We start from the raw sequence: 25,681 nt of genomic DNA, 5'->3' as shown, positions 1-25,681 counted from the left end.
CAAGATTGAGATCAACAGAATTTGGATTCCATTGGGATCAGGAAGTGGAGTTGAGGTCGAGAATCGGCCATGATCTTATTAGAACATAGAACATAGAACAGTACAGCACAGTACAGGACCTTTGGCCCACAATGTTGTGCCGAACCTTTAACCTACTCTAAGATCAAACTAACTACCTACCCTTCATTCTACTATCATCCATGTACCTATCCAAGAGTCACTTAAATGTCCCTAATGTATCTGCTTCTACTACCACCGCTGGCAGCGCATTCCACGCACCCACCACTCTCTGTGTAAAGAACCTACCTCTGACATCTCCCCGAAACCTTCCTCCAATCACCTTAAAATTATGCCCCCTGGTGATAGCCCTTTCCGCCCTGGGAAAAAGTCTCTGACTATCCACTCTATCTATGCCTCTCATCATCTTGTACCCCTCTATCAAGTCACCTCTCATCCTTCTTCGCTCCAATGAGAAAAGCCCCAGCTCCCTCAATCTTTCTTCGTAGGACATGCCCTCCAGTCCAGGCAGCATCCTGGTAAATCTCCTCTGCACCCTCTCTAAAGCTTTCACATCCTTCCTATAATGAGGCGACCAGAACTGAACACAATATTCCAAGTGTGATCGAACCAGGGCCTCTTAGAGCTGCAGCATAACCTCGCGGCTCTTAAACTCAATCCCCCTGTTAATGAAAGCCAACACACCATACGCCTTCTTAACAACCCTATCAACTTGGGTGGCAACTTTGAGCGATCTATGGACATGGACCCCAAGATCCCTCTGTTCCTCCACACTACCAAGAATCCTGTCTTTAAGCCTGTATTGAATGGCAGTATAGGCGGAGGGGCCGAATGGCCTACTCCTGCTCCTATCTCTTATGTTCAAAGTGATCTGGGAGCAGATTGCTTTGTGGATTGAGTGCTAAGCTGGGAATTTGGTGCAGGTGGGTTCTCTCTCATGTATTTTTCACGGTGTAATTAGTAACTAATTAATTAATCAAATAATTAAATAAGGTTAGACAGTCATGGCAGGGATGGTGTAGTGCTTTGGAACATATTTCAATCCTCCACAACCATATCTGTGGTAAGTTTCTGCAGCTTGAGCAACTTCAGCTCCGAGTTGCAGACCTTGCTGGGCATCAGGGAGGGGGAGAGTTATCTGGACACTGTTCCAGGAGGCAGTCACACCCCTTGGGTTAAGTTGAACTTTATTGTTGGTCAATGGTCAGGGACAGGAGGGTGTGACTGTGAGTCAGGCAGGTATGGGGATCCTGCATGTTGTGATGGAGGAGCCTCAGCCCTTGACTTTGGGTAGGTACGAGGTGCTTGCTGCGTATGTGAACAAGAGCAAGGACTGTCAGGTGGCTGAGCAAACTGACCATGGCCCTTTGGTGCAGGATGTTATTCAAGTGGGGGGCAGCAAAAAGGAATGTGGTAGTGATATGCGACAGTATAGGAGGGGGGATGGATACAGTTCTCTGCAGCTGCGACTGGGAGCTCCAAAGGTTGCATTGCCCACCAGTGCCTGTGCCAAGCACATTTCCATGGGAATGGAGATGAATTTGGAGTGGGGAGGAGGAGGATCCAGTTGTCATGGTCCACATAGGAATCAGCGACATAGGTAGACCTAGGAATGACATTCTGCTGAGAGAGTTTGAGGGCTTGAGACAGAACCACAAAGCTAATCATCTGTGGATTGTTACCTGAGCTTCCTGAGTGTTGTTGGAGCTACTCATCCAGGTAAGTGGAGAGTATTCCATCGCACTCCTGACTTGTGCCTTGTAGATGGTGGACAGGCTTTAATAACCATGGATGTATCCATTTCGGCAGAGCCTCCGGGGAAGAAGTATACACGATTGAAGATGAGATGCCACAATGCATGAAGACTGTGCCGAGAGGAAGATGTTACTATAAAGAGTCAGCTGAAGACATGAATCTGAGACACATCTTCTTTTCCATCTTGTCATTTGGAGCAGCTGGGCTGCTGCTCTTCATGTATTTCCATGCCTGGATTGAAGTACAGCCTATAGGTTAGTCAATGGTCATTTGGTCTTTTCACAATTGTAAGGTGCCAGTTGCAACCTAAACTTGGTGAAGAGGCGAGGGGGGAGTTTTCATTTTTAAAAATGTCTCAGTGGCTGATTTCCCCTTAACTATTGTTAACTTAGTTAATTTTGTGTCAAAAATTCAATACGTATGATGTTACCCTTAACCAACAGTCTGTATCTGAAGTAATAACTCATCTTATCTCCAATGCTTGAGTTTGCCTTAATCCCCTAACAGGACCTTCTTGCACATACCACTGGACTCCCAGTGGGCCATAACCATGGGGAGGAGGAGGGAGATTCAAATGTGGCTCCCCACAGCCTCAAAATCAGTCACCCAAATGGCGAAATTTACCCCAGTGTGTTAGAAAGTAAAACATTTGCTGGGCCTATGGGGACAGAAGAAGGGTAGAGTGAGAATAAAGAGTCAGCACAGTCATGATGGGCTGAATGGCCACCTTCTTTGCCATATATTTCTATGATCAAGGGGGAGTTGCTTTAATATTTGTCAGTTTTAGCGCTGTGGGAATCATGGACTGTGTGAGTAAAACACTTCAAAAGTAGGAAAATAAATTTTAACAAGCGTCTTTTTGCATCTGAGATTTGTGTGCGGGTCTATAATTTTGGACGTAATGCATATTGTTTAAGTCTATCTTTGTGGAAAGTATGGTATATATAAAATACCCTTTTATGATCTTGACACACTTGTGGCTTTGCCCCTTGTATTATGGTCATTGCCACCTGTTTAGCAGATATGGTCTCACAGTGGTAGCTGCAGAGTCACCTCTCTAATTCTCTTGAAGCAATAATTGACATAACTGCTTTTTGGTTTAAGAGCCAGGAGCTCTGCACTATGTCTCATTGGTGATTATTTGGTTATAGCTTCTCTCCTCTCCAATCTCCAATGTTTAAGGAGCTTCAGTGATCTTAAAATAAAGGGAAAGCCTTGAATTATATCACGGCTTTCACAACCTTAGGATGTCTCAAAGCACTTTACAGCCAATGAAGAACTTTTGAAGTGTAGTTGCTGTTGTCATGTAAGAAACACAGCAGACATTTTGTACACAGCAAGATCCCAAAAACAACAATGTGATAATGACCAGGTCATCCGTTTTAGTGATTTGGTCGAGGGATGAATATTGTCCAGGACACCAGGGAGAAATCGTCTGCCCTTCTTCAAAATACATCCTTTTACATCCCCAAACGGTCAGACACAGCCACAGTAGCTCCAACAGTGCAGCACACCCTCCTTACTGCACTGGGAGTGTCAGCCTAGATAATGTGCTCAAGTCCATGGAGTGGGACTACCCACAGCCGGTGCCTTGGATTATAGTTCCGTTAACTTTTACTAGCAATTAATTCGACATGCATTTCTACATACTACATAACACATAATGACAAAGTAATTCAATATGTGTGAAAAGCCTTGATTGTTTTTGAGGGACATAAGGTGCTATAGAAATGAAAGTATGCCTTCTTGACTTCCACAGTTTCCCTCCCTTCCTGCAGACAGATGATTTACGGTGCCAGTCATGTTCTGCTGCGTCATGCATAACTACCACTAGAAGCTTCAAGAAGGGCTTCTCCCCACCTCCCCTTGAACTGCAAATTCTAAATAAGGAACAATTCTCTCTCGACACTGCTGCATAGTCAGAAAGCTGTTTTCAGACTGGAGGATGGTGGATAGCAGTGTTCCCTAAGGTTCAGTGCTAGAACCACTGCTTTTTATGATGTATATAAATGACTTGGATATCAGAATACAGAGTAAAATTTCAAAATTTGTCGATGATACCAAACTTGGAGATGTGGCAGATAGAATGGTGCCAATCAACTGCAACAGGACATAGATAGGCTAGCAGACAAGTGGCAGATGGAATTAAATAAAGAGAAATGTGAGGTGATGCATTTCAGCAGAAGGGATAGGGAGAGGCAATATAGACTAAATGGTACAGATCTAAAGAGTGTACAGGGACAGAGGAACATGGGGGTTCATGTGCATGGATTTTTGAAGGTGGCAGGTCAGATTGAGAGAGTAGCTACCAAGGCATATGGGATCTTGGACTTCATAAATAGAGGAATTTCATACAAAAGCATGGAGGTTATGCTGAACCTTTATACTGTTTGGTTAAGCCACAACTAAAGTGTTCTGTCCAGTTCTGATCACCACACTTTAGGAATGATGTGAGGGTCCTTGAGAGAGTACAGAGGAGATTTACCAGAATGGTTCCCGGGATGAGGGATTTTAGCTACAAGGTTAGGTTGGCGAAACTGGGATTGTTCTCCTTGGAGCAAAGGGGATTGAGGGGAGATTGAGCAGTCTTGCACTAGAATGAGAAAGACAGTAATAGACTTCGAGAAGACATAGGCTGGTGGAATGGGCAGGTGCATGATAGATGAAATCCCCACAGAAAAGTGTGAAGTGATTGATTTTGGTAGGAAGAATAACAAGTTAAATGGTACAATTTTAAAGGAATGCATGAGCGGAGAGATCTGGGGGCGTTTGTGCACAAATCTTTGAAGATGGCAGGGCAGGTTAACAAAGCTGTTAATAAACCATACGGGTTTCTGAACTTGATAAATAGAGGCATAGAGTACAAAACACAGGAAGTTGTGCTATCCTTATATAAAACACTAGCTCAGCCCCAGTTGGAGTATTGTATCGAGTTTTGGGCACCACACTTTGGGAAGGGCATCAAGGCTTTGGAGAGGGTACAGAAAAGGTTTACTAGAATGGTTCAAGAGATGAGGGATTTCAGGCTAGACTGGAGAAGCTCAGAAAAGAGAAGGTTGAGGAGATTTGATAGAAGTGTTTAAAATCATGAAGGGTTTAGAGCAAGTAAATAAAGAGAAACTATTTCCAACAGCTGAAGGGTTGATAATCAAATAGCACAGATTTAAGCTAATTGGTAAAAGAGCCAGGGTGACATGAGGAAAAACCTTCTACATAATGAATGGTTAGGATTCAGAATGAACTGCCTGTTAGGGTGCTGGATACAGATTGAAAAGTAGCCTTCAAGAAAAATCTGGAAGAGGACTTGAAGGAGAAAATAAATTGCCGGGATGCGGGGAGTGAGACTAGCTGGATTGCTCTTCAAAAGAGCTGGCGCAGACTTGATGGGCTGAATAGCCTTCTCCTGTGCTGAACAGTTCTATGATAAAGCAAACAGCACCTTGCTCATACTGGAGCTGGTAACTGATTGAGTTGCAAGAAAAGCACTGAGTAACAATTATCAGAAATGTTTTAAGTCATGTTTCATATTTGTACAACCACCGGTGGAGGAGTTGAGGGTCATGGGATGATTTCATGCTACTTTTGCCTTCCTGAAGCAGCACAATGGTAGAAACATAACAAGAGTCTGCTGAGTACCTCCCTACTCCTGCAAACATTGCAGAGTTCAGCTTGGGTATCCATCCCACACAGCAGTTTGGACTTACCTCATAATTAGGCTTTTCCTGCATGACAAATGCAGTGTTATTGCAGCCTTGTGGCTCTACATTTTTTCTTGGAAAAGTGCACTGACCAAATCCTCATGTTGCTTTAATAAAATTCAAAAAGATCTCCGTAGCCAGTTCCTACATTGCTCCAGCAGCCATCACACCTCGAAAAGAAATTCATTGCCCATTGCCTGTAATACACTTTGGGATGCCCTGAGGTCGTGAACGACGGTGACATTAATGCTAATCTATCTTTTTTGTGAAATATTTTGGATTTATTGCTTACAGTGCTATTGAAACATTCCACACTGAGATTAATTGCAACATATTTATTCAATGTTCTGTGTTTGCATGCAAAATAAAAATGGTGGGATTCTTAGGTTGACATTCTTGAGCAACAACATGTCAGACAGGTCTGGTAAACATATGTTAGAAAGAACGAGTAGATGTTTTAGTTGTCCAGGTGTATTACAAAGCAGCTACATTTTTGTGCATTCTCTAGCGGTAAATGCAAGACCACAAGACTCAAAACAGGGGAAGTTCCCTTTTGCTTTTAGTAACCTTTAAATATGATGAGTGTTTTATTCATGATAGTCATTGATAAGTGTCTGGTGGGAAAGATAAAATAATTATCTGAAGTAGAAATAGTATCGGATACTATAGGAGCAATCTTGGGTTTGTGCGTGCATGTGTTTTGATCTTTACTTTTGTACGGGTTCTCCTTTATTAGTAAAGAGTTGTCTTTATGTGGTGATTTTAGGAAACACCTTTTCACACAAAGGGTAGTGGAAATCTGAAACTTTCTCTCCCAAAAAGCTGTTGAGGCGGTGGAGGGGTGGGAGGGGAGTAGGGTGAGGGAGGTGGGCGGAGTGTCAATTGAAATTCTCAAAAATGAGGTTGACAGACTTTTGCTGAAAATAGAGACATTTTGTCGAAGCTTTTCATCTTGCGCTCATCAGGACAATCCACAAGAATACCAATGTAAGGGAAAACAACAACTTTACACCGTATGAGAAGAGAGTGCTGATTGGTTGGCAAGTGAACTCTGATTGGTAGAGGCGTTGCCATGGAGCATGCACCAGTTTATGGTGACTGACAGTTAACTGCCAAGCTTTGTTTGAAATTTAAACCAGACGGCTTGACTCTGCTTGACCAAGGAATGAACCAGCGAATGGCTGTCACTTATTTTGTTTAGCTGGAACAGGTGCAATGCGTGTTCTGTCTGCAAGGAACAGGGCCCTGTGTATTAATATATGTAGCTTCCAGTACATGCAAATGCGCCACACTGCGAGCCCTACTGACAGTCTTAAATTGGTTGTCAGCATAATTCCTAGCACACTGAGGATTATTTAGCAAATGTTGCCCAATTGCAGAATCACATCTAATGTTGGACTAAAAACAAAAATTACTGAAAATACTCAACAGGTCTGGCATCATCTGTGGAGAGAGAAGCAGAGTTAATGTTTTAAGTCAGTGATCTTTTATCACAACTAATGTTGGACACCGTGTTTTGAGTTTTGCAAGCACGGGCTGGTTGGGTACGGCCTGTACCTTACCCTTTGCGAACAGCGGAAGGACATGTTGTTTGATACGATCCTCCAGTCTTTGGGACGTACGGCCTATATTCCTAGCATCACACTGGCACTGAAATTCATATATTAGATTATTCATTTGTGTGATAGGCAGGACGTCTTTTTGGCTTGATGGCAGCATCCTGTTAGTGGTGAACACCACACGTGTTGTAACTGCATAGTAGCAGCGTGAAACAGCTAGCTTCACCTGTTGATCAAATTTTTAGGATACATTACCCTTCCGGGGTAATCTGAGGTAGACTGGGCACTTTTCAGGGCCGAAAATGATGGCCTTAGGCCCGTTCATAAGTTGGCGGAAAGACTGGAGGATCGTATCAAACAACATGTCCCTTCTGCTGTTCGCAACGGGCAAGGTACAGGCCGCATCCAACCAGCCCGTGCTTGCAAAACTCAAAACACAGTGCCCAACATTAGATGCGATTCCGCAATTGGACAACATTTGCTAAATAATCCTCAGTGTTCTAGGAATTACGCTGACAACCAATTTAAGACTGTCAGTCGGGCTCGCAGTGTGGCACATTTGCACGTACTGGAAGCTACATATATTAATACACAGGGCCCTGTTCTTTGCAGGCAGAAAGAACATGTACACACATTGCGCCTGTTTCAGCTGAACAAAATAAGTGACAGCCATTCGCTGGTTCATTCCTCAGGACAATGCCTTGACCAATCAGAGTCAAGCTGCCTGGTTTAAATTTCAAACAAAGCTTGGCAGTTAACAGTCAGTCACTATAAACTGATGCATTCTCCATGGCAACGCCTTTACCAATCAGCACTCTCTTCTCATACAGTATAAATTTGTTGCTTTCCCTTATATTGGTATTCTTGCGAATTGTCCCAATGAGTGCAAGATGAAAAGCTTCGACAACATGTCTCTAATTTCAGCAATACTTAAGTTCTGTACTACCGAACAACTACTTGATAGATTTTTGTTGGATAAGTGTATTAAGGGTTACAGAACCAAGATTGGTAGAAGGAGTTACGATACAGATCAGCCATGATTTAACTAAGTGCGAGAACAGGCTTGAGGGGCTCCTGTTCTTAAAGAAGTCTTTTTCAGCTCAACACATTTTTTTCCCAAAATATATTTATATTTATTATGCAGGCAAATGTGGCAACCATTCTGCACCTGCAACATGCCACAAACAGCAATAAGCTGAATAACCAATCAACAAAGTAGAAATTCATCCTTCCTGCGTCTATTTTGCTGCTGTTGTTACGACTGACCGCTCCTGTCAAAGTTCCCAATCAAAATATACGATTCTGATTGTGGTGGGAGAAATGCACTGTTAATTCAATCCCGTCTCTCCAAAGATTACCAAACATATCATTTTAAACTTTCCAAATTAAAGAAAGACTCAGCCAAATTGTACCATTTATTAACCCCCAAATGAGGCTAACCAAACTAGGTGTCTTTAAGTCAACAAATTAGCTGTTTAATTAGAAAAACTAAATTCTTAAACACTGCAAATATATAAACAACATTTAAAATAGAAAAAAATAGAGTCCTTGCAAATTTACGCTCCTGCTGGATGTGAAACAGTCCAAGGTTGCTTGAAGTCCTCACAGCCGTCCAATGGGAGAAAATGTTCTTCAACAGTAGAACAGTCAAAGTCTAATACAGAAGTTGAAATTGTTGCTTTCCTTCTCCAGCGATGAAATTCTACAACTAGCATCTTGCAAACACTTTTTAATGAATCAATTTGGCTTTAGAAATTTTGAGGGATAAAAGATTGTCAGAGTCTAACTTCCCCTCCTTCACTTTAAATTATCAGAGATCTCTGTTTTGGCTTGACATTTTAGAATTTTGAGAGGGAATAATAAATAGACTAAATTCTCTGCCTTCATTTAAATGGTCTGAGAACACTCCTTTCAAGTACTAACACACAGCTGTCTGTCTGTTTCTCTGTTAGAACAGGCTATGTTTCCACTATAAGCCAGTTCAAAATTAAATTGTAACAAATGTATCTCTCGATGCTTGGTCCGAATGTTTGCATCCAAGGCAACGAGAATGCACCGCTTGAATTGTAGTCTCTAAATGGCTACATCCTGGGACAACGAAAATGCATTGTTTGACTCAGCTTCTAGAGCCTGCTGCCTTATAGCAATATGGCTCCTTTTCCCAGCCTTAAAAGCACACCGCATTCTTCCCAAAATAAAACTACAGGATCATAACACTGTGAACTGGCCTAAAAGGGATTAATTTGGAAGCACAGCATCCTGTGCCCTAAAGACCCTCTGGAAAAACAGGGTTGGTCCATTTTTCAGATGTTGGGGCTCCTTGTATGTGCTAATGAGCAGCCCAATGTTTAAGTATCCTCACAAGAAATTGGGCTGCATTTGGCAGAGCAGGCCTAGACTGGAATTGTTGAAATTTGCTGATGACAGCATGCTGAGGCATTATGAAAACCAATGAAATAGCAAGTCTGTAGAAGGACACAAATAGGATTGCAAGATGGGCCTCTAAATGGCTGATACAGTTTTGCATAGAGATATGTGAGTTAATATATTTTGGTAATAAGAATGGGAAAAGGGAATCTCCCTTAAATGGCAAGCAAAAGCAACCTTGCTGTGCAGATACTTGGGTAATTAAATGTGGCAGTACAAGTTGATAAGGTCATTAAAAGCTGAACCATAGGAGCAGGCAGACGCCATTCAGCCCCTCAAGTTTGTTCTGCCTCTCAGTAAGATCATAGCTGATCTGTATCTTCATTCTTGTTTCTGTATCCAAAGGCATAGTTTGCGCAGTGAGAGTTTCCAAGTGGGTGGCAAGTGGATTGTTTGTGCTTCACTCAACTTACTAAGCTTATTAATGTTGATTCCAAGCCCAGCTGGAAATTTCACCTCGAAGTTTCTTCTCTCAGAGGGTCGTTAATCTTTGGAATTCACTACCCCAGAGAGCTGGTGTAGTTCAGTTTCTGGTCAATGATGACCGCCAGGATGTTGATAGTGGGGGATTCAGTGATAGTAATGCCATTGAATGTCCAGGGGAGATGGTTAGATTCTCTATTGTTTGCGATGGTCATTGCCTGGCACTTGTGTGGCGCAAATGTAACTTGCCACTTATCAGCCCAAGCCTGGATATTGTCCAGGTCTTATTGCATTTGCACACGGGCTGCTTCAGTATCTGAGGAGTAGCAAATGGTCCTGAACATTGTGCAATCATCAGCGAACATCCCCCATTTCTGACCTTATGATAGAGGGAAGGTCATTGATGACACAGCTGAAGATGATTGGGCCTAGGACACTAGTGTGAGGAACTCCAGCAGTGATGTCCGGGGACTGAGATGGTTGACCTCCAACAACTACAGCCATCCTTTTTTTTATTATGTACTCATTGCTGGGATGTGGGCGTCGCTGGCTAGACCAGCATTTATTGCCCATCCCTAACTGCCCTTGAGAAGGTGGTGGTGAGCTGCCTTCTTGAACCGCTGAAGTCCATGTGGGGTAGTTACACCTACAGTGCATAAGGAAGGGAGTTCCAGGATTTTGACCCAGTGACAGTGAAGGAACGGCGATATAGTTCCAAGTCAGGATGGTGTGTGGCTTGGAGGGGAATTTGCAGGTGATCCCATGCATCTGCTGCCCTTGTCCTTCTAGGTGGTAGAGGTCACGGGTTTGTAAGGTGCTGTCTTATTTTTCTTTGCGCTAGGTATGACTCCAACCAGCGGAGAATTTTCCCCCAGATTCCCATTGACTCCAGTTTTGCCAAGGCTCGGTCAAATGCTGCTTTAATGTCGAGAGCAGTCACTCTCCCCTCACCTCTGGAGTTCAGCTCTTTTGTTCATGTTTGGACCAAGGTGGCCCTGCAGAGCCCAAACTGAGTGTCAGTGAGCAGGTTATTACTGAGCAAGTGCCGCTTGATAGCTCTGTCGAAGACCTCTTCCATCACTTTGCTAATGATATGGAGTAGACCGATGGGTTGGTAATTGGCCGGTTTCGATTTGTCCTGCTTTTTTGTGCACAGGACATACCTGGGCAATTTTCCACATTCCTGGATAGATGCCAGTGTTGTAGCTGTACTGGAACAGCTTGGCGAGGGGCGCGGCAAGTTCTGGAGCACAGGTCTTCAGTACTATTGCCGGAATGTTGTCAGGGACCATAGCCTTTGCAGTATCCAGTGCCTTCAGTCATTTCTTGATATCATGCAGAGTGAATCAGATTGGCTGAAGACTAGCATCTGGGATTTCAGGCCGAGATGGATCATCCACTCAGCACTTCTGGCTGAAGATTGTTGCAAATGCTTCAGCCTGGGCTTTTGCACTGATGTGCTGGGCTCTCCCATCATTGAGGATGGGGATATTTGTGAAGGCACCTCCTCCAGTTAGTTGTTTAATTGTCCACCACCATTCACGGCTGGATGTGGCAGGACGACAGAGCTTAGATCTGATCCGTTGGTTATGGGATCGCTTAGCTCTGCCGATCGCATGCTGCTTATGCAGTTTGGCATGCAAGTAGTCCTGTGTTGTAGCTTCACCAGGTTGACACCTCATAAATCTGAAAGAAGAAAAGAAAGTGCTGGAAATACTCAGCAGCATCTGTGGAGAGAGAAACAGAAATAACACTTCAGTTCGATGACCTGGACAGGACTGTTAGCTTCTTCCAAAGGACCATTAACACCCACTTTTAAAATTATTCTGTCAGGATGGTTTGATGAATGAAAGACTGACATTTATATAGCACCTTTTCCTGACTCCAGGACGTCCCAATGTTGCTTTACAGCCAATGATATACTTCTGAAGTGTAGTCACTGTTGTTATGTAGAAAACATAGCAGCCAATTTATGCACAGCAAGCTCCCACAAACAGCAATGTGATAATGATTAAATAATTTGATTTAGTAAAGTTGGATGAGGGATAAATATTGGCCAGGACACCAGGGAGAACTCCTCTGCCCATCAAAATAATGCTACAGGACTTTTTTCCTCCCAATGGAGAGGGCAGACAGGCCTCAGTTTAACATCTCATCTGAAAGCTGACACCTCCAACAGTGCAGCACTCCCTCAGTATTGGCACTTTAATGATCAGCCTAGATTCTCTGTTCAGGTCTTTGCAGTGGGACTTGAACCCTCAACCTTTGGACTGGGAGGCAAGAGTACCACCCACCAATACACAGTTGACAAAGGTAAGTATTCTGTCAGACTTCTTCTTTTCTTTTGGGCCTCCTTATCTCGAGAGACAATGGATACGCGCCTGGAGGTGGTCAGTGGTTTGTGAAGCAGCGCCTGGAGTGGCTATAAAGGCCAATTCTGGAGTGACAGGCTCTTCCACAGGTGCTGCAGAGAAATTTGTTTGTTGGGGCTGTTGCACAGTTGGCTCTCCCCTTGCGCCTCTGTCAGACTAGAGCTAGAAAAACCCATGTATCACTTAGTTTGTTTCAGTGACAGACTGATCAAAGCGAACATTAGACTGCTAACCCAAGGGAAGGCACTGTGATTTATTTGTTTTATTATTCATAAGGAAACACTATATTCTTAAGTCAAGTAAGTTAGTTCTCATAACTGTTACTCCATGCATTCACTTGATGCCTTTTTATCTTGAACTAATTATTTTCAGGACAACTTTTGTCAGTTGGTTTCTGTCTCTGTGACCCCAGTCCCTGTGCTCCTCCTTGATAATTTCCTCTTGCCGTTCATGTATTCTAGTCGGACTAACAATCGCGATATACATATTTCAGGTTCAATTCTTAGTTTGCCATAAGGGCCACAAATGTGGTTTCATGCAATGGCCAGTGTGGGCCTTCCCTTGACTGTTGGGAAAGACTGCTGGGTGGCTAGAAATTAACATTACCATTGCAATGTTTGTGCGAGTGCACTGAGTGTTAGCTGCCATTTCTCTGAACCCACTCTGTGACCAACATGAATGGAGTTGGAACACGGGCAATCACAGCATCGAATGGTGGAAGGTGGTGGAAGCAGGTACGGTAGCGACGTTTAAGAGGCATCTTGACAAATACATGAATAGGATGGAAATAGAGAGATACGGTCCCCGGAAGTGCAGAAGGTTTTAGTTTAGGCAGGCATCAAGATCGGCGCAGACTTGGAGGGCCGAATGGCCTGTTCCTGTGCTGTACTGTTCTTTGTTCTTTGAATTACATAGAATGTAAATCATAGAAACAGCCATTCAGCCCAACTGATCTATGTCGGTGTTTAAGCTCCACAGAGTTAACAAGCAGCTACAGCAAGCAATTAGAAAGAGAAAGAAAGGAAAGATTTGCATTTGTATAGCCACTGGACGTCTCAAAGTACTTTATAACCAATTAAGTACTTTTGATGTCGGTGTTCTAATGTAGGAAATGCTGCCAATTCAAAAGCTAGTCTAATGGTGATTATGAAGCCATTGTTACAAAAAAAACCCATCTGGTTCACTAATGTCCTTTAGAGAAGGAAATCTGCTGGTCCACATGTGACATCAATGTGGTTACTCTGAGATGGCCTGGCAAGTCACTCAGTTCAAGGGCAACAAATGATGACTGAGACAGTGACACCCACAAACAAATTTTTAAAAAAATGATCTATGAAGCCCACACAATTAAGAAAAAGTGCATTTTCATTTTGTGAGTAAATTCCACTGTGATTTCAGCTAAACTCTACCACTCTGGCGGTTGCGAGCTGCTTCTAATGACATTGTATCAGCTTAATTATTCGAAGCAAACTTGCAACCCCTTTCCTGGATCCACATGTGAGACAATTGTTTGAGGATTAAAGGCAGAACAATGATGAAAGGAGCAGATTAATGCAGCATGCAAGGTGGCAGGAAACAGCTGTTTCTCAGTTACAGCCCTCTGGACTGTTTCAAAGGGAATTGCTCACACAGGTAGACAGTGTCTCACAGTGACCAGGGAGGCTTTGGAGAAAGGCCAGCACATTTTAGCAATGCAGATTCCGGCAACTGAATAGCCCCCTTTGTGTCTTCGTCAATTAAGCTTTCAACCACAGTGTTTGGCTTCCTAAGATCCAATGATATCCTGATAAATAGCATTGATTACTATGGAATGCTGCCACATCCAAATCAGATCAGATGTTCTTGGAACTGTAAAATAATAGGGCACAGAAGGAGGCCATTCGGCCCATCGAGTCTGCACCAGCTCTTTTGAAGAACAATCCAGTTAGTGCCACTCCCTGCTCTTTCCCCATATCCCTGCAATTATTTTCTCTTTCAAAAATTTGAAAGGTGATTTCAAGATACAAACTGCTTGCAACAGGACATAGATAGGCTAGCAGAATGGGCAGACAAGTGGCAAATGGAATTTAATACAGACAAGTGTGAGGTGATGCATTTTGGCAGAAACATAGAAAATAGGAGCAGGAGTAGGCCATTCGGCCCTTCAAGCCCGCACTGCTATTCAATAGATCATAGCTGATCGTCCAAACTCATTACCCTGTTCCCACTTTCTCCCCGTATCCCTTGATTCCTTTCGCCCTAAGAACTATATCTAACTCTTGAATATATTTAATGATTTGGCCTCAACTGATTTCCGTGGTAGAGAATTTCACAGGTTCACCACTCTCTGTGTGAAGAAATCCCTCCTCATCTCAGTCTTAAATGGCTGACCCCTTATCCTTAGATTGTGACCACTGGTCCTGGACTCCCCCTCCATCGGGAACATCCTTCCTGCATCTAGTCTGTCCAGTCCTGTTAGAATTTTGTAGGTTTCTATGAGATCTCCTCTCATTCTTCTAAACTCTAGCGAATACAAGCCTAATCGTCCCAATCTCTCTTCATACGTCAGTCCTGCCATCCCAGGAATCAGTCTGGTGAACCTTCGCTGCACTCCCTCCATAGCAAGAATATCCTTCCTCAGATAAGGAGACCAAAACTGCACACAATACTCCAAATGTGGTCTCACCAAGGCCTTGTATAATTGCAGCAAGACATCCTTGTTCCTGTATTCGAATCCTCTTGCTATGAAGGCCAACATACTATTTGACTTCTTAACCGCCTGCTGCACCTGCATGCTTACTTTCAGAAACTGGTGCACAAGGACACCCAGGTCTCGCTGCACCTCCCCCTTTCCCAATCTATCGTCGTTCAGATAATAATCTGCCTTACTGTTTTTGCCACCAAAGTGGATAACCTCACATTTATCCACATTATACTGCATCTGCCATGTTTTTGCCCACTCACTCAACCTGTCCAAATCACACTGGAGCTTCTCTGCATCCTCTTCACAGCTCACACTCCCACCCAGCTTTGTGTCATCTGCAAACTTGGATACATTACATTTAATTCCCTCATCTATATCATTAATATATATTGTGTATAGCTGGGGTCGTAGCACTGATCACTAGTCACTGCCTGCCAATCGAAAAAAGACCCGTTTACCCCTACTCTTTGTTTCCTGTCTGCCAACCAGTACCTTACCCCCCTTCCCAGGATAGGGAGAGGCAATATAGAATTAATGTCACAGTTCTAAAGAGTATGCAGGAATAGAGGGACCTGAGGGTGCATGTGCATCGATCTCTGAGGTGGCACGACATATTGAGCTATGAAGAGAGGTTGGACAGGTTTGGGTTGTTTTCGCTGGAGCAGAGAAGACTGAGGGGTGACCTGATCGAGGTGTACAAGATTATGAGGGGCATGGACAGGGTGGATAGGGAGCAGTTGTTCCACTTAGTTGAAGGGTCAGTTACGAGGGGACACAAGTTTAAGGTGAGGGGGCGGGAGGTTTAAAGGGGATTTGAGGAAGAATTATTTTACCCAGAGGGTGGTGACGGTCTGGAATGCACTGCCTGGGAGGGTGGTAGAGGCAGGTTGCCTCACATCCTTTAAAAAGTACCTGGATGAGCACTTGGTACGTCATAACAGTCAAGGCTATGGGCCAAGTGCTGGCAAATGGGATTAGGTAGACAGGTCAGGTGTCTTTAATGCATCGGTGCAGACTTGATGGGCCAAAGGGCCTCTTCTGCACTGTATGATTCTGTGATTGAGAGACTGGTTAGAAACATAGAAACATAGAAAATAGGAGCAGGAGTAGGCCATTCAGCCCTTCGAGCCTGCTCCGCCATTCATTATGATCATGGCTGATCATCCAACTCAGTAGCCTGTTCCCGTTTTTGCCCCATACCCTTTGATCCCTTTCGCCCCAAGAGCTATATCTAACTCCTTCTTAAAAACATACAATGTTTTGGCCTCAACTGTTTTCTGTGGTAGCGAATTTCACAGGCTCAGAACTCTCTGGGTTAAGAAATTTCTCCTCATCTCAGTCCTGAAAGCTTTACCCCGTATTCTTAGACGATGACCCCTGGTTCTGGACTCCCCCACCATCAGGAACATCCTTCCTGCATCGACCCTGTTAAGTCCTGTTAGAATTTTATAGGTTTCTATTATCCCCCCTCACTCTTCTGAACTCCAGCGAATATAATGCTAACCGACTCAATCTCTACTCATACGTCAGTCCCACCATCCCAGGAATCAGTCTGGTAAACCTTCGCTGCATTCCCTCTATGGCAAAAACATCCTTCCTCAGATAAGGAGACCAAAACTGCACACAGTATTCCAGGTGTGGCCGCCCCAAGGCCCTGTATAATTGCAGCAAGACATCCCTGCTCCTGTACTCGAATCCTGTCCCTATGAAGGCCAACATACCATTTGCCTTTTTTACCACCTGTTGCACCTGCATGCTTACCTTCAGACTGGTGTACGAGAACACCCAGGTCTCGATGCATATTCCGCTCTCTCAGTTTATAGCCGTTCAGATAATAATCTGCCTTCCTGTTTTTGCTACCAAAGTGGATAACCTCACATTTATCCACATTATACTGCATCTGCCATGCATTAGCCCACTCACTCAACTTGTCCATATCACCCTGAAGCCTCTCTGCATCCTCCTCACAACTCACCCTCCCGCCCAGTTTTGTGTCATCTGCAAATTTGGAGATATTACATTAGTTCCCTCATCTAAATCATTAATATATATATTGTGAATAGCTGGGGTCCTAGCACCGATCCGTGTGGTACCCCACTAGTCACTGCCTGCCATTCGGAAAAAGACCTATTTATCCCTACTCTTTGTTTCCTGTCAGCCAACCAATTTTCTATCCATCGCAGTACACTACCCCCAATCCCATGCGCTTTAATTTTACATGCTAATCTCTTATGTGGGACGTTGTCGAAAGCCTTCTGAAAGTCCAAATAAACCACATCCACTTGCTCCTCCTCATCAACTCTACTAGTTACATCCTTGAAGGATTCTTGTAGATTTGTCAAGCATGATTTCCCTTTCGTGAATCCATGCTGACTCTGCCCGATTCTACCACTGTTCTCTAAGTGCTCTGCTATAAAATCTTTGATAATGGACTCTAGAATTTTCCCCACTACTGACGTCAGGCTGACTGGAATATAATTCCCTGATTTCTCTCTACCTCCCTTTTTAAATAGTGGGGTTACATGAGCTACCCTCCAATCTGTAGGAACTGTTCCAGAGTCTATAGAATCTTGGAAGATGACCACCAATTCATCCACTATTTCTAGGGCCACTTCCTTAAGTACTCTGGGATGCAGACCATCAGGCCCTGGGGATTTATCGGCCTTCAATTCCATCAATTTCCCCAACACCATTTCTCTGCTAATACTGATTTCTTTCAGTTCCTCTCTCTCACTAAGCCCTGTGTTCCCCAACATTTCTGGTATGATATTTTGTGCTCCTTTGTGAAGACAGAAACAAAGTATGCATTTAGTTGGTCAGCCATTTCTTTATTCCCCATAATAAATTCCCCTGTTTCTGACTGTAAGGCACATACATTTGTCTTCACCAATCTTTCTCTCCACATACCTATAGAAACCTTTACAGTCAGTTTTTATATTCCCTGCAAGCTTGCTCTCGTACTTTATTTTCCCCTTCTTAATCAGTCCCTTGGTCCTCCTTTGCTGAATTCCAAACTGCTCCCAATCCTCAGGTCTGTTGTTTTTCCTGGCAAATTTATATGCCTCTTCCTTGGATCTAATGCTATCTCTAATTTCCCTTGTAAGCCATGGTTTGGCTACCTTTCCCGTTTTACTTTTGCACCAGACAGGGATAAACAATTTGAGATGGTCATTCCCTGGCACTTGTGCGGTACGAATGTTACTTGCCACTTATCAGCCCAAGCCTGGATATTGTCCAGGTCTTGCTGCATTTCTGCATGGACTGCTTCAGTATCTGAGGAGTTGTGAATGGTGCTGAACATTGTGCAATCATCAGCGAACATCCCCACTTCTGACCTTATGATTGAAGGAAGGTCATTGATGAAGCAGCTGAAGATGGTTGGGGCAAGGACACTACCCTGAGGAACTCCTGCAGTGATGTCCTGGAGCTGAGATGATTGACTTCCAACAACTACAACCATCTTCCTTTGCGTTAGATTCGACTCCAACCAGAGGAGAGTTTTCCCCCTGATTCCCATTGATTCCCGTTTTTCTAGGGCTCCTTGATGCCATACTCGGTCAAATGCTGCCTTGATGTCAAGGGCAGTCACTCTCACCTCACCTCACCTCATGTGTAACAATCCTTCACCTTTTATAAATTATCATTCTTGAACGCGACTATTAAGTCACTCATCTTAATAATATGAAGCAGATTTAGAAAGTGGATGTTTTATTCAGAAAGTCAGAAATAAGACAGTTATCTACTATCCCCTACAAATGTGTGTAGCTTTGATCATTCCTGGGACTTGAGCTGTGAGGCCAAATTCAATTATTGATGTGCAATGCAGCCCACTGCTTTTTAGTCCCGAGGAATATGCTGTTCTGTTTTCCTGCGCACTCCAGCTTTGCCGTACTCCAGTTTTGGAGCAGAGGCTGTTTTTTAATTAAAGTCTAAGGAAATTACTAAAAGGTAAACCAGATGCCAAATGGGTCGATCTTGACTTTGTGAGATGGTGCATTGGTTCTCGATCTTTTTTAGGTCAAGACCCCCTTTTCAATGGATTAGTAATCACAGACCCCTACCTAAAATTGTAATACTATATAATGCACATAGTATTACATGCTGCATGTAAAGAGAGTTTTTAAAATGTTTTTAAGAAAACAGGTAATTATTTAGAGTATCAATTTGAGGACAGCACTGATGTAAACAATGATGAGACACACCAGACAAGTTAGAGATAAAGGATATAACTTGACTGCACGCCAACTGAACAGCTTTTAATGTGGTTAAAGATTAGGTTAAATCTGCCATTAAGAGGCAATCAGTTGCTAGATCACATCCAATACACACAGTGATTGATCAAATCGGTATCAATAGCCATCTCACCCTATTTTAGATGTTTAATAGGCTCAAAGCAGGTTTCAACTTTAATTTAAAAATATAATTTTCCATGAACACGTTTCCTTGCTGCCGATTCTATTACAGAATGGGACAGTCATGGGAATGTTTTACAGACCTGTGCAAACTCATCCCAGTTTCTCAGTGATATTTAATCATTCAAGGAATTTACATTATAAGCAACATAGTGGAAGATTTAAGTAAGTCAAACTCACAGCTTCATGATGATTGCAATAATCAAACCTTCTTTTGGGCCTCCTTATCTCGAGAGACAATGGATACGCGCCTGGAGGTGGTCAGTGGTTGGTGAAGCAGCGCCTGGAGTGGCTATAAAGGCCAATTCTGGAGTGACAGGCTCTTCCACAGGTGCTGCAGAGAAATTTGTTTGTCGGGGCTGTTGCACAGTTGGCTCTCCCCTTGCGCCTCTGTCTTTTTTCCTGCCAACTACTAAGTCTCTTCGACTCGCCACAATTTAGCCCTGTCTTTATGGCTGCCCGCCAGCTCTGGCGAACGCTGAACCAACAGCAGGTTAATATAAACAGAAATTGCTGAAAATACTCAGCAGACCAGGCAGCATTATAATGGCACTTGCTGACAGTTTGAATCCAAATTGAATGCACCCTAGTATCACAGCAGTAGTTGGCCTCCCACCTCTCCTCCCCTTCCCTTCTCTTCCCCCAACCATCCCCCCCACCAAAAGTAAATGTGACACTCACAGCTGAAAATCATGGCAGCTAAGGTGTCCGTTACAAAGAAGGGTGGGTATTCAGGAACTTTGGGGTACAGACATCTTGCTGGCGACTTTGTGTGGGACGAGCACTAACTACTGTTACTTTATGCAATGCAGTTGGCTTGTCTTTTTTTTTTCCTTCTCCTCAGAAATCTATGCAGTACTGAGGGAGTGTGCTGTACTGTCTTTCAAATGAAACGTTAAAACCAAGGTGCCATCTGCCCTCTCAGGTGGATGTGAAAGATTCCATGGCACTATTTTGAAGAGGAGCAGGGAAGTTCTCCCCGGTGTCCTGGCCAATATTTATCCCTCAATCAACATCACAAAAAACAGATTATCTGGTTATTATCATATTGCTGTCGGTGGGAGTTTGCTGTGTGCAAACTGGTTTGCCGTGTTTCCTACATTATAACAGTGACTACACTTCAAAAAGTATTTCATTGGCTATAAAGAGTTTTTGGACATCCAGTGGTCATGACAAAACGTTATATAAATGCAAGCCTCATTTTTCTTTTTCACCCCTTGTCTTTCTCTTTTTCTTTCTCTCTCTCTCTGTCTCTCTTCTGCTCGGGAGTGAATGTCGGACGCCCTCGAGAAAGTGTCTATGAACCCCCCAGGAATCTTTGGACCCCAGCTTGAGAGCTGCTGCGATAGTGTCACACAGGCAGCCTGTTTTCACAAATCTCCCAGTTTTTAATTCCATTGCCTTTGCTGGTTGACCTACAAGTGACTCCAGTTCCAAACCATGTAGTTGACCCTTGATGATTTTGCCATCCATCTTAACTATGGCACGGATAGTGGAAATCTTAGATTTCATCCGATGTCTGTCTTCCAAAAAAGTTACAGCAGGAGGATGGGAGAACCCCATTAATGTCTCCTCAAGTGGCCGAGCAAACTGCTCAGTAGACCACTATGAAAGAAGGCTTTCTACCTGTCTCTCTTTTGTGGTCTCCATCCTCTTCAGACGACATTACAACACTGCTCAACAAGTCGGTTCAAGGACAAGTTGCCCACAAGTTAACTGCATTTTCACTGTGGGCCTATTTTGTTTCATAGCATTACATAGTATTTACAGCAGAGAAACAGGTCATTTGGCCCAACAAGCCCATGTGGTGCTTATGCTCCACGTAAGCCTCCTCTCGCCTCACCTCCTGGAACTCCCTTCCTAACAGCACTATAGGTGTACCTACACCCCAAGGACTGCAGTGGTTCAAGAAGGCAGTTCACCACCAGCTTCTCAAGGGCAATTAGGGATGGGCAATAAATGCTGGCCTAGCCAGCAACGCCCACATCCCATGAACAAATAACAAAAACTTTATTTAATCCCATCAACATAACTTTCTATTCCTTTCTCTCTCACATGTTTATCTCGCTTCCCCTTAAATGTATCGATACCGTTCACCTCAACCACTCCCTGTGGTAGCGAGTTCCACATTTTCACCACTCTCTGGGTAAAGAAGTTTCTCCTGAATTCCTTGTTCGATTTATTGGTGAGACTACCTTAACTTAAGGGAATTGAGGAATATGGGGATAGGGCAAGAAAGTGGATTTGAGGTAAAAGATCTGCCATGACATTATTAAATGGCGGAGCAGACACGAAGGGCCATATGGTCTACTCATGCTCCGATTTCTTATTTTCTTATTTATGACCCCCCCCCCGTTCTGGTGTTCCTCAAGCTTCTCTTCATCTGACCTATCAAATCCTTTCATAATTTTAAGGACCTCGCTCAGTCTTCACTTGCTGGAGAAAAGAGCCCCAGCCTGGTCAATCTATCCTGATAGGTATAACCTCTCTGTTCTGGTATCATTCTCATAAATCTTTTTTTGCACCTTCTCTAAATCCTTTTTATAATATGGAAACCAGAATTGTTCACAGTACTCCCAAATGTGGTCTAACCAAGCTTCTATACAAATTTAACATAACTCCTCTGCTTTTCGATGTAATATTGCAGAGATTCACCTAGAATCATTCGTTGACTGGACGAGCAGTGAAGTAACCATTAAATCACATCTTTGCAGTATATGTGACTACATTTCTGGTGATTTTTACATTGGGAATATATACTCCACAGTTTGCATCCAGCAGTGCTTTTGTCTGTTTAAGCACTGTTGTCATGTCAAACCCACATGGAATTGAAATAACACCCCATCTCCTATGATCATTGATGTTGTCAATATTTAATCAACATTGCATGCTAATTAAAGCATGTTCCACTGTGGACAAATGTAAAATTTGTTGTTTGTTTCCCATCTCAGTAATTGTCTGGCCAGAAAATGTTGAGGCATTTGTACATTGTATTTTGGTACAGCAATGGGGGAAATGGATATATGCTTTAGGTTTGACTTCAAGAAGTTTAGGATTTTTGTTAGGAAAGTGGAATTGAGGCCACTATCAGATCAGCCATGATCTTCTTGAATGGTAGAGCAGGCTCGAGGGGCTGAATGGCCTACTCCTGTTTTTATTCATTTGGAGGATGTAAGTGTCGCTGACAAGGCCAGAATTTATTGCCCATCCCTAATTGCCCTTGAGAAGGTGGTGGTGAGCTGCCTTTATGAACCGCTGCAGTCCATGTGGGTTAGGTGCACCCACAGTGCTGTTAGGAAGGGAGTTCCAGGATTTTGACACAGCAACAGTGAAGGAACGGTGATATAGTTCCAGGTCAGGATGGTGTGTGGCTTGGAGGGGAACTTGTAGGTGGTGGTGTTCCCATGCATCTGCTGCCCTTGTCCTTCTAGGTGGTAGAGGTCACGGGTTTAGAAAGTGCTATCGAAGGACCCTTGGTGAGTTGCTGCAGTTCATCTTGTCGATGGTACACATTGCTGCCGCTGTGCGTCGGTGGTGCAGGAAGTGAATGTTTGTGGATAGGGTGCCAATCAAGCGGGCTGCTTTGTCCTGGACGGTGTCGAGCTTCTTGAATTTTATTTCAGCTGTACCCATCCAGTCAAGTGGAGAGTATTCCATCACACTCCTGACTTGTGCCTTGTAGACAGGCTTTGGGGAGTCAGGAGGCAGTTACTCGCCACAGGTTTCCGCGCCTCTGACCTGCTCTTGTAGCTGGTCCTGTTCAGCTTCTGGTCAATGATGACTCCCAGGATGTTAATGGTGGGGGATTCAGCAATGGTAATGCCATTGAACCGAAAGGGGAGATGGTTAGATTCTCTCTTGTTGGAGATGGTCATTGCCTGGCACTTGTGTGGCAGGAATGTTACTTGTCACTTATCAGCCCAAGCCTAGATATTGTTCAGGTCTTGCTGCATATGGACTGCTTCAGTATCTGAGGAGTTTTGAATGGAACTGAACACTGCAACCATCAGCGAACATCCCCATTTCTGACCTTATGATTGAAGGAAGGTCATTGATGAAGCAGCTGAAGATGGTTGGGCCTAGGACACTATCCTGAGGAACTCCTACAGTAATGTCCTGGAGCTCAGATGATTGACCTTCAACAACCACAACCATCTTCCTTTGCGCTAGGTATGACTCCAACCAGCGTAGAGCTTTCCCCCTGATTCCCATTGACTCCAGTTTTACTAGGGCTCCTTGATGCCATACTCGGTCAAATGCTGCCTTGATGTCAAGGGCAGCCACTCTCACCTTGCCTCTGGCCTTGAGCTCTTTTGTCCATGTTTGAACCAAGGCTGTAATGAGGTCAGGAGCTGAGTGGCCCTTTCGGAGCGTCAGTGAGCAGGTTATTGCTGAGCACGTGCCACTTGATGGCACTGTTAACGACCCCTTCCATCACTTTGCTGATGATCAAGAGTAGACTGATGGGGCGGTAATTGGCCGGATTGGATTTGTCCTGCTTTTTGTGCACAGGACATACCTGGGCAATTTTCCACATTGCCGGGTAGATGCCACTGTTGTAGCTGTACTGGAACAGCTTGGCTAAGTGCACAGCCAGTTCCAGAGCGCAGGTCTTCTGTACTATTTCCGGAATATTGTCAGGGCCCGTAGTCTTTGCAGTATCCAGTGCCATAAGCCGTTTCCTGATATCACGCGGAGTAAATCAGATTGGCTGAAGATTGGCAACTGTGATGCCTGGGACCTCAGGAGTAGGCCGAGATGGATCATCCACTCAGCACTTCTGGCTGAAGATTGTTACAAATGCTTCAGCCTTGGTCTCTGGCACTGATATGCTGGGGTCCCCCATGGTTGAGGCTGGGGATGTTTGTGGAGCCTCCTCCTCCTGTATGTTGTTTAATTGTTCACCACCATTCACGACTGGATGTGGCTGGGATGCAGAGCTTGGATCTGATCCGTTGCTTGTGGGATCACTTAGCCCTTTCGTTGTTTGGCATGCAAGTAACTCATTTTGAGGTATGCCTGGTGCTGCTCCTGGCACGTCCTGCATGCTTCTTTGACCCCCAGCTTGATGGTAATGGTAGAGTGGGGGATATGCCGGGCCATGAGGTTACAGATTGTGGTTGAATACAATTCTGCTGCTGCTGATGGCCCTGCTCCTATTTCTTAGTTTCTGATGTTTTACATGGTTACGTACAAGTCCATTACTTATGCCCTGTGTTCTTCAACTCCCCATCACCACCCCAAGCCCTGACCTGACCTGCTTTGTGACTGTCACCATGGTACATTATTCCTCCTTGCTCTTCTCAACCAGCCTAATATCCTTTGACATGGTCAACCACACTATTCCCCTCTCATGCTTCTCTCTGTCCTCTCGCTCAGTGGGACTGTCCTCGTTTAGTTCCACTCTTAATTATGTAGTCATAGTCAGAGCATCTCCAGCAGTGGCTTCTCTTCCCGACCTCACTCTGTTAGCTCTGGGATCCCCCAAGGATCCCCTTGGCCTCATCCTCTTCCTCATCTATTGGCTGCCCTGTGGTGACGTCATCTAAAGACATGCGGGGGGGGGTGCAGAAACTGGGACAGATGGGGCCCAGAAATACTGGCGCCAGCTACCTCACCTGGAATACTGTGTGCAGTTTTGGTCTCCTTACCTAAGGAAGGATATACTTGCCTTGGAGGCAGTGCAGTGAAGATTCACTAGATTGGTTCCTGGGATGAGAGGCTGGGTAAATTGGACTATACTCTCGAGCTTAGAAGAATGAGAGGTGATATCATTGAAACATACAAGATTCTGAAGGGGCTTGGCAGGTTGAGCTGAGAGGGTGCTTCGCCTGGTTGGGAAATCCAGAACATAGAGGCATAGTCTCAGAATGAGGGGCCAATCTTCAGGACTGAGATGAGGAGAAATTTCTTCATTCGAAGGGTTGTGAATCTTTGGAATTCTCTACCCCAGAGGGTTGTGTCTGCTCCATCATTAAATATATTTAAGGCTGCGATAGATAGATTTTTGGTCACTCAAGGAATTAAAGGGATATGGGAGTGGGCGGGAAAGTGGAGCTGAGGCTGAAGATCAGCCATGACCGTACTGAATGGTGGAGCAGGCTCGATGGGCCAAATGGCCTACTCCTGCTCCTATTTCTTATATTCTTATGTAAAATACTTCACTGCTTTGAATGCTTCCATTACATTTCCCCCAAAACTATGTCTGCTCTAAAGCAGAACAATCCCAGCTTCTCCACTCTCTCCACACAGCTACAATTGTCCAGAATTAGTTCTACTTTGGTCTCTCCCGAGACGCCCACAAGGCAGTGGGGTTGTTAGGGCCCCTGCTCAG

The 25,681-nt window shown here is 44.1% G+C and overlaps 1 protein-coding gene across 5 annotated transcripts in view; it reads left to right on the top strand.

Moving 5' to 3' along the window:
* Positions 1-25,681, top strand: part of LOC137369736 (carbohydrate sulfotransferase 9-like) — a 165,387-nt gene that overhangs the window by 88,163 nt on the left and 51,543 nt on the right. Inside the window, exon 2 of one of the 5 annotated variants that reach the window (XM_068031124.1) lies at positions 1,828-2,027. The exons of the other annotated variants lie outside the window; for them this stretch is intronic. Coding sequence (XP_067887225.1) covers positions 1,865-2,027 — 163 coding nt within the window. The 5' untranslated portion in view covers positions 1,828-1,864. The remainder of the gene's footprint in view (positions 1-1,827; positions 2,028-25,681) is intronic. 5 annotated transcript variants of the gene reach the window in all.

This window comes from Heterodontus francisci, chromosome 5 (assembly GCF_036365525.1).
Source record: "Heterodontus francisci isolate sHetFra1 chromosome 5, sHetFra1.hap1, whole genome shotgun sequence".
NCBI lineage: Eukaryota > Metazoa > Chordata > Chondrichthyes > Heterodontiformes > Heterodontidae > Heterodontus > Heterodontus francisci.
This window is presented reverse-complemented; position numbering and strand designations above follow the sequence as displayed.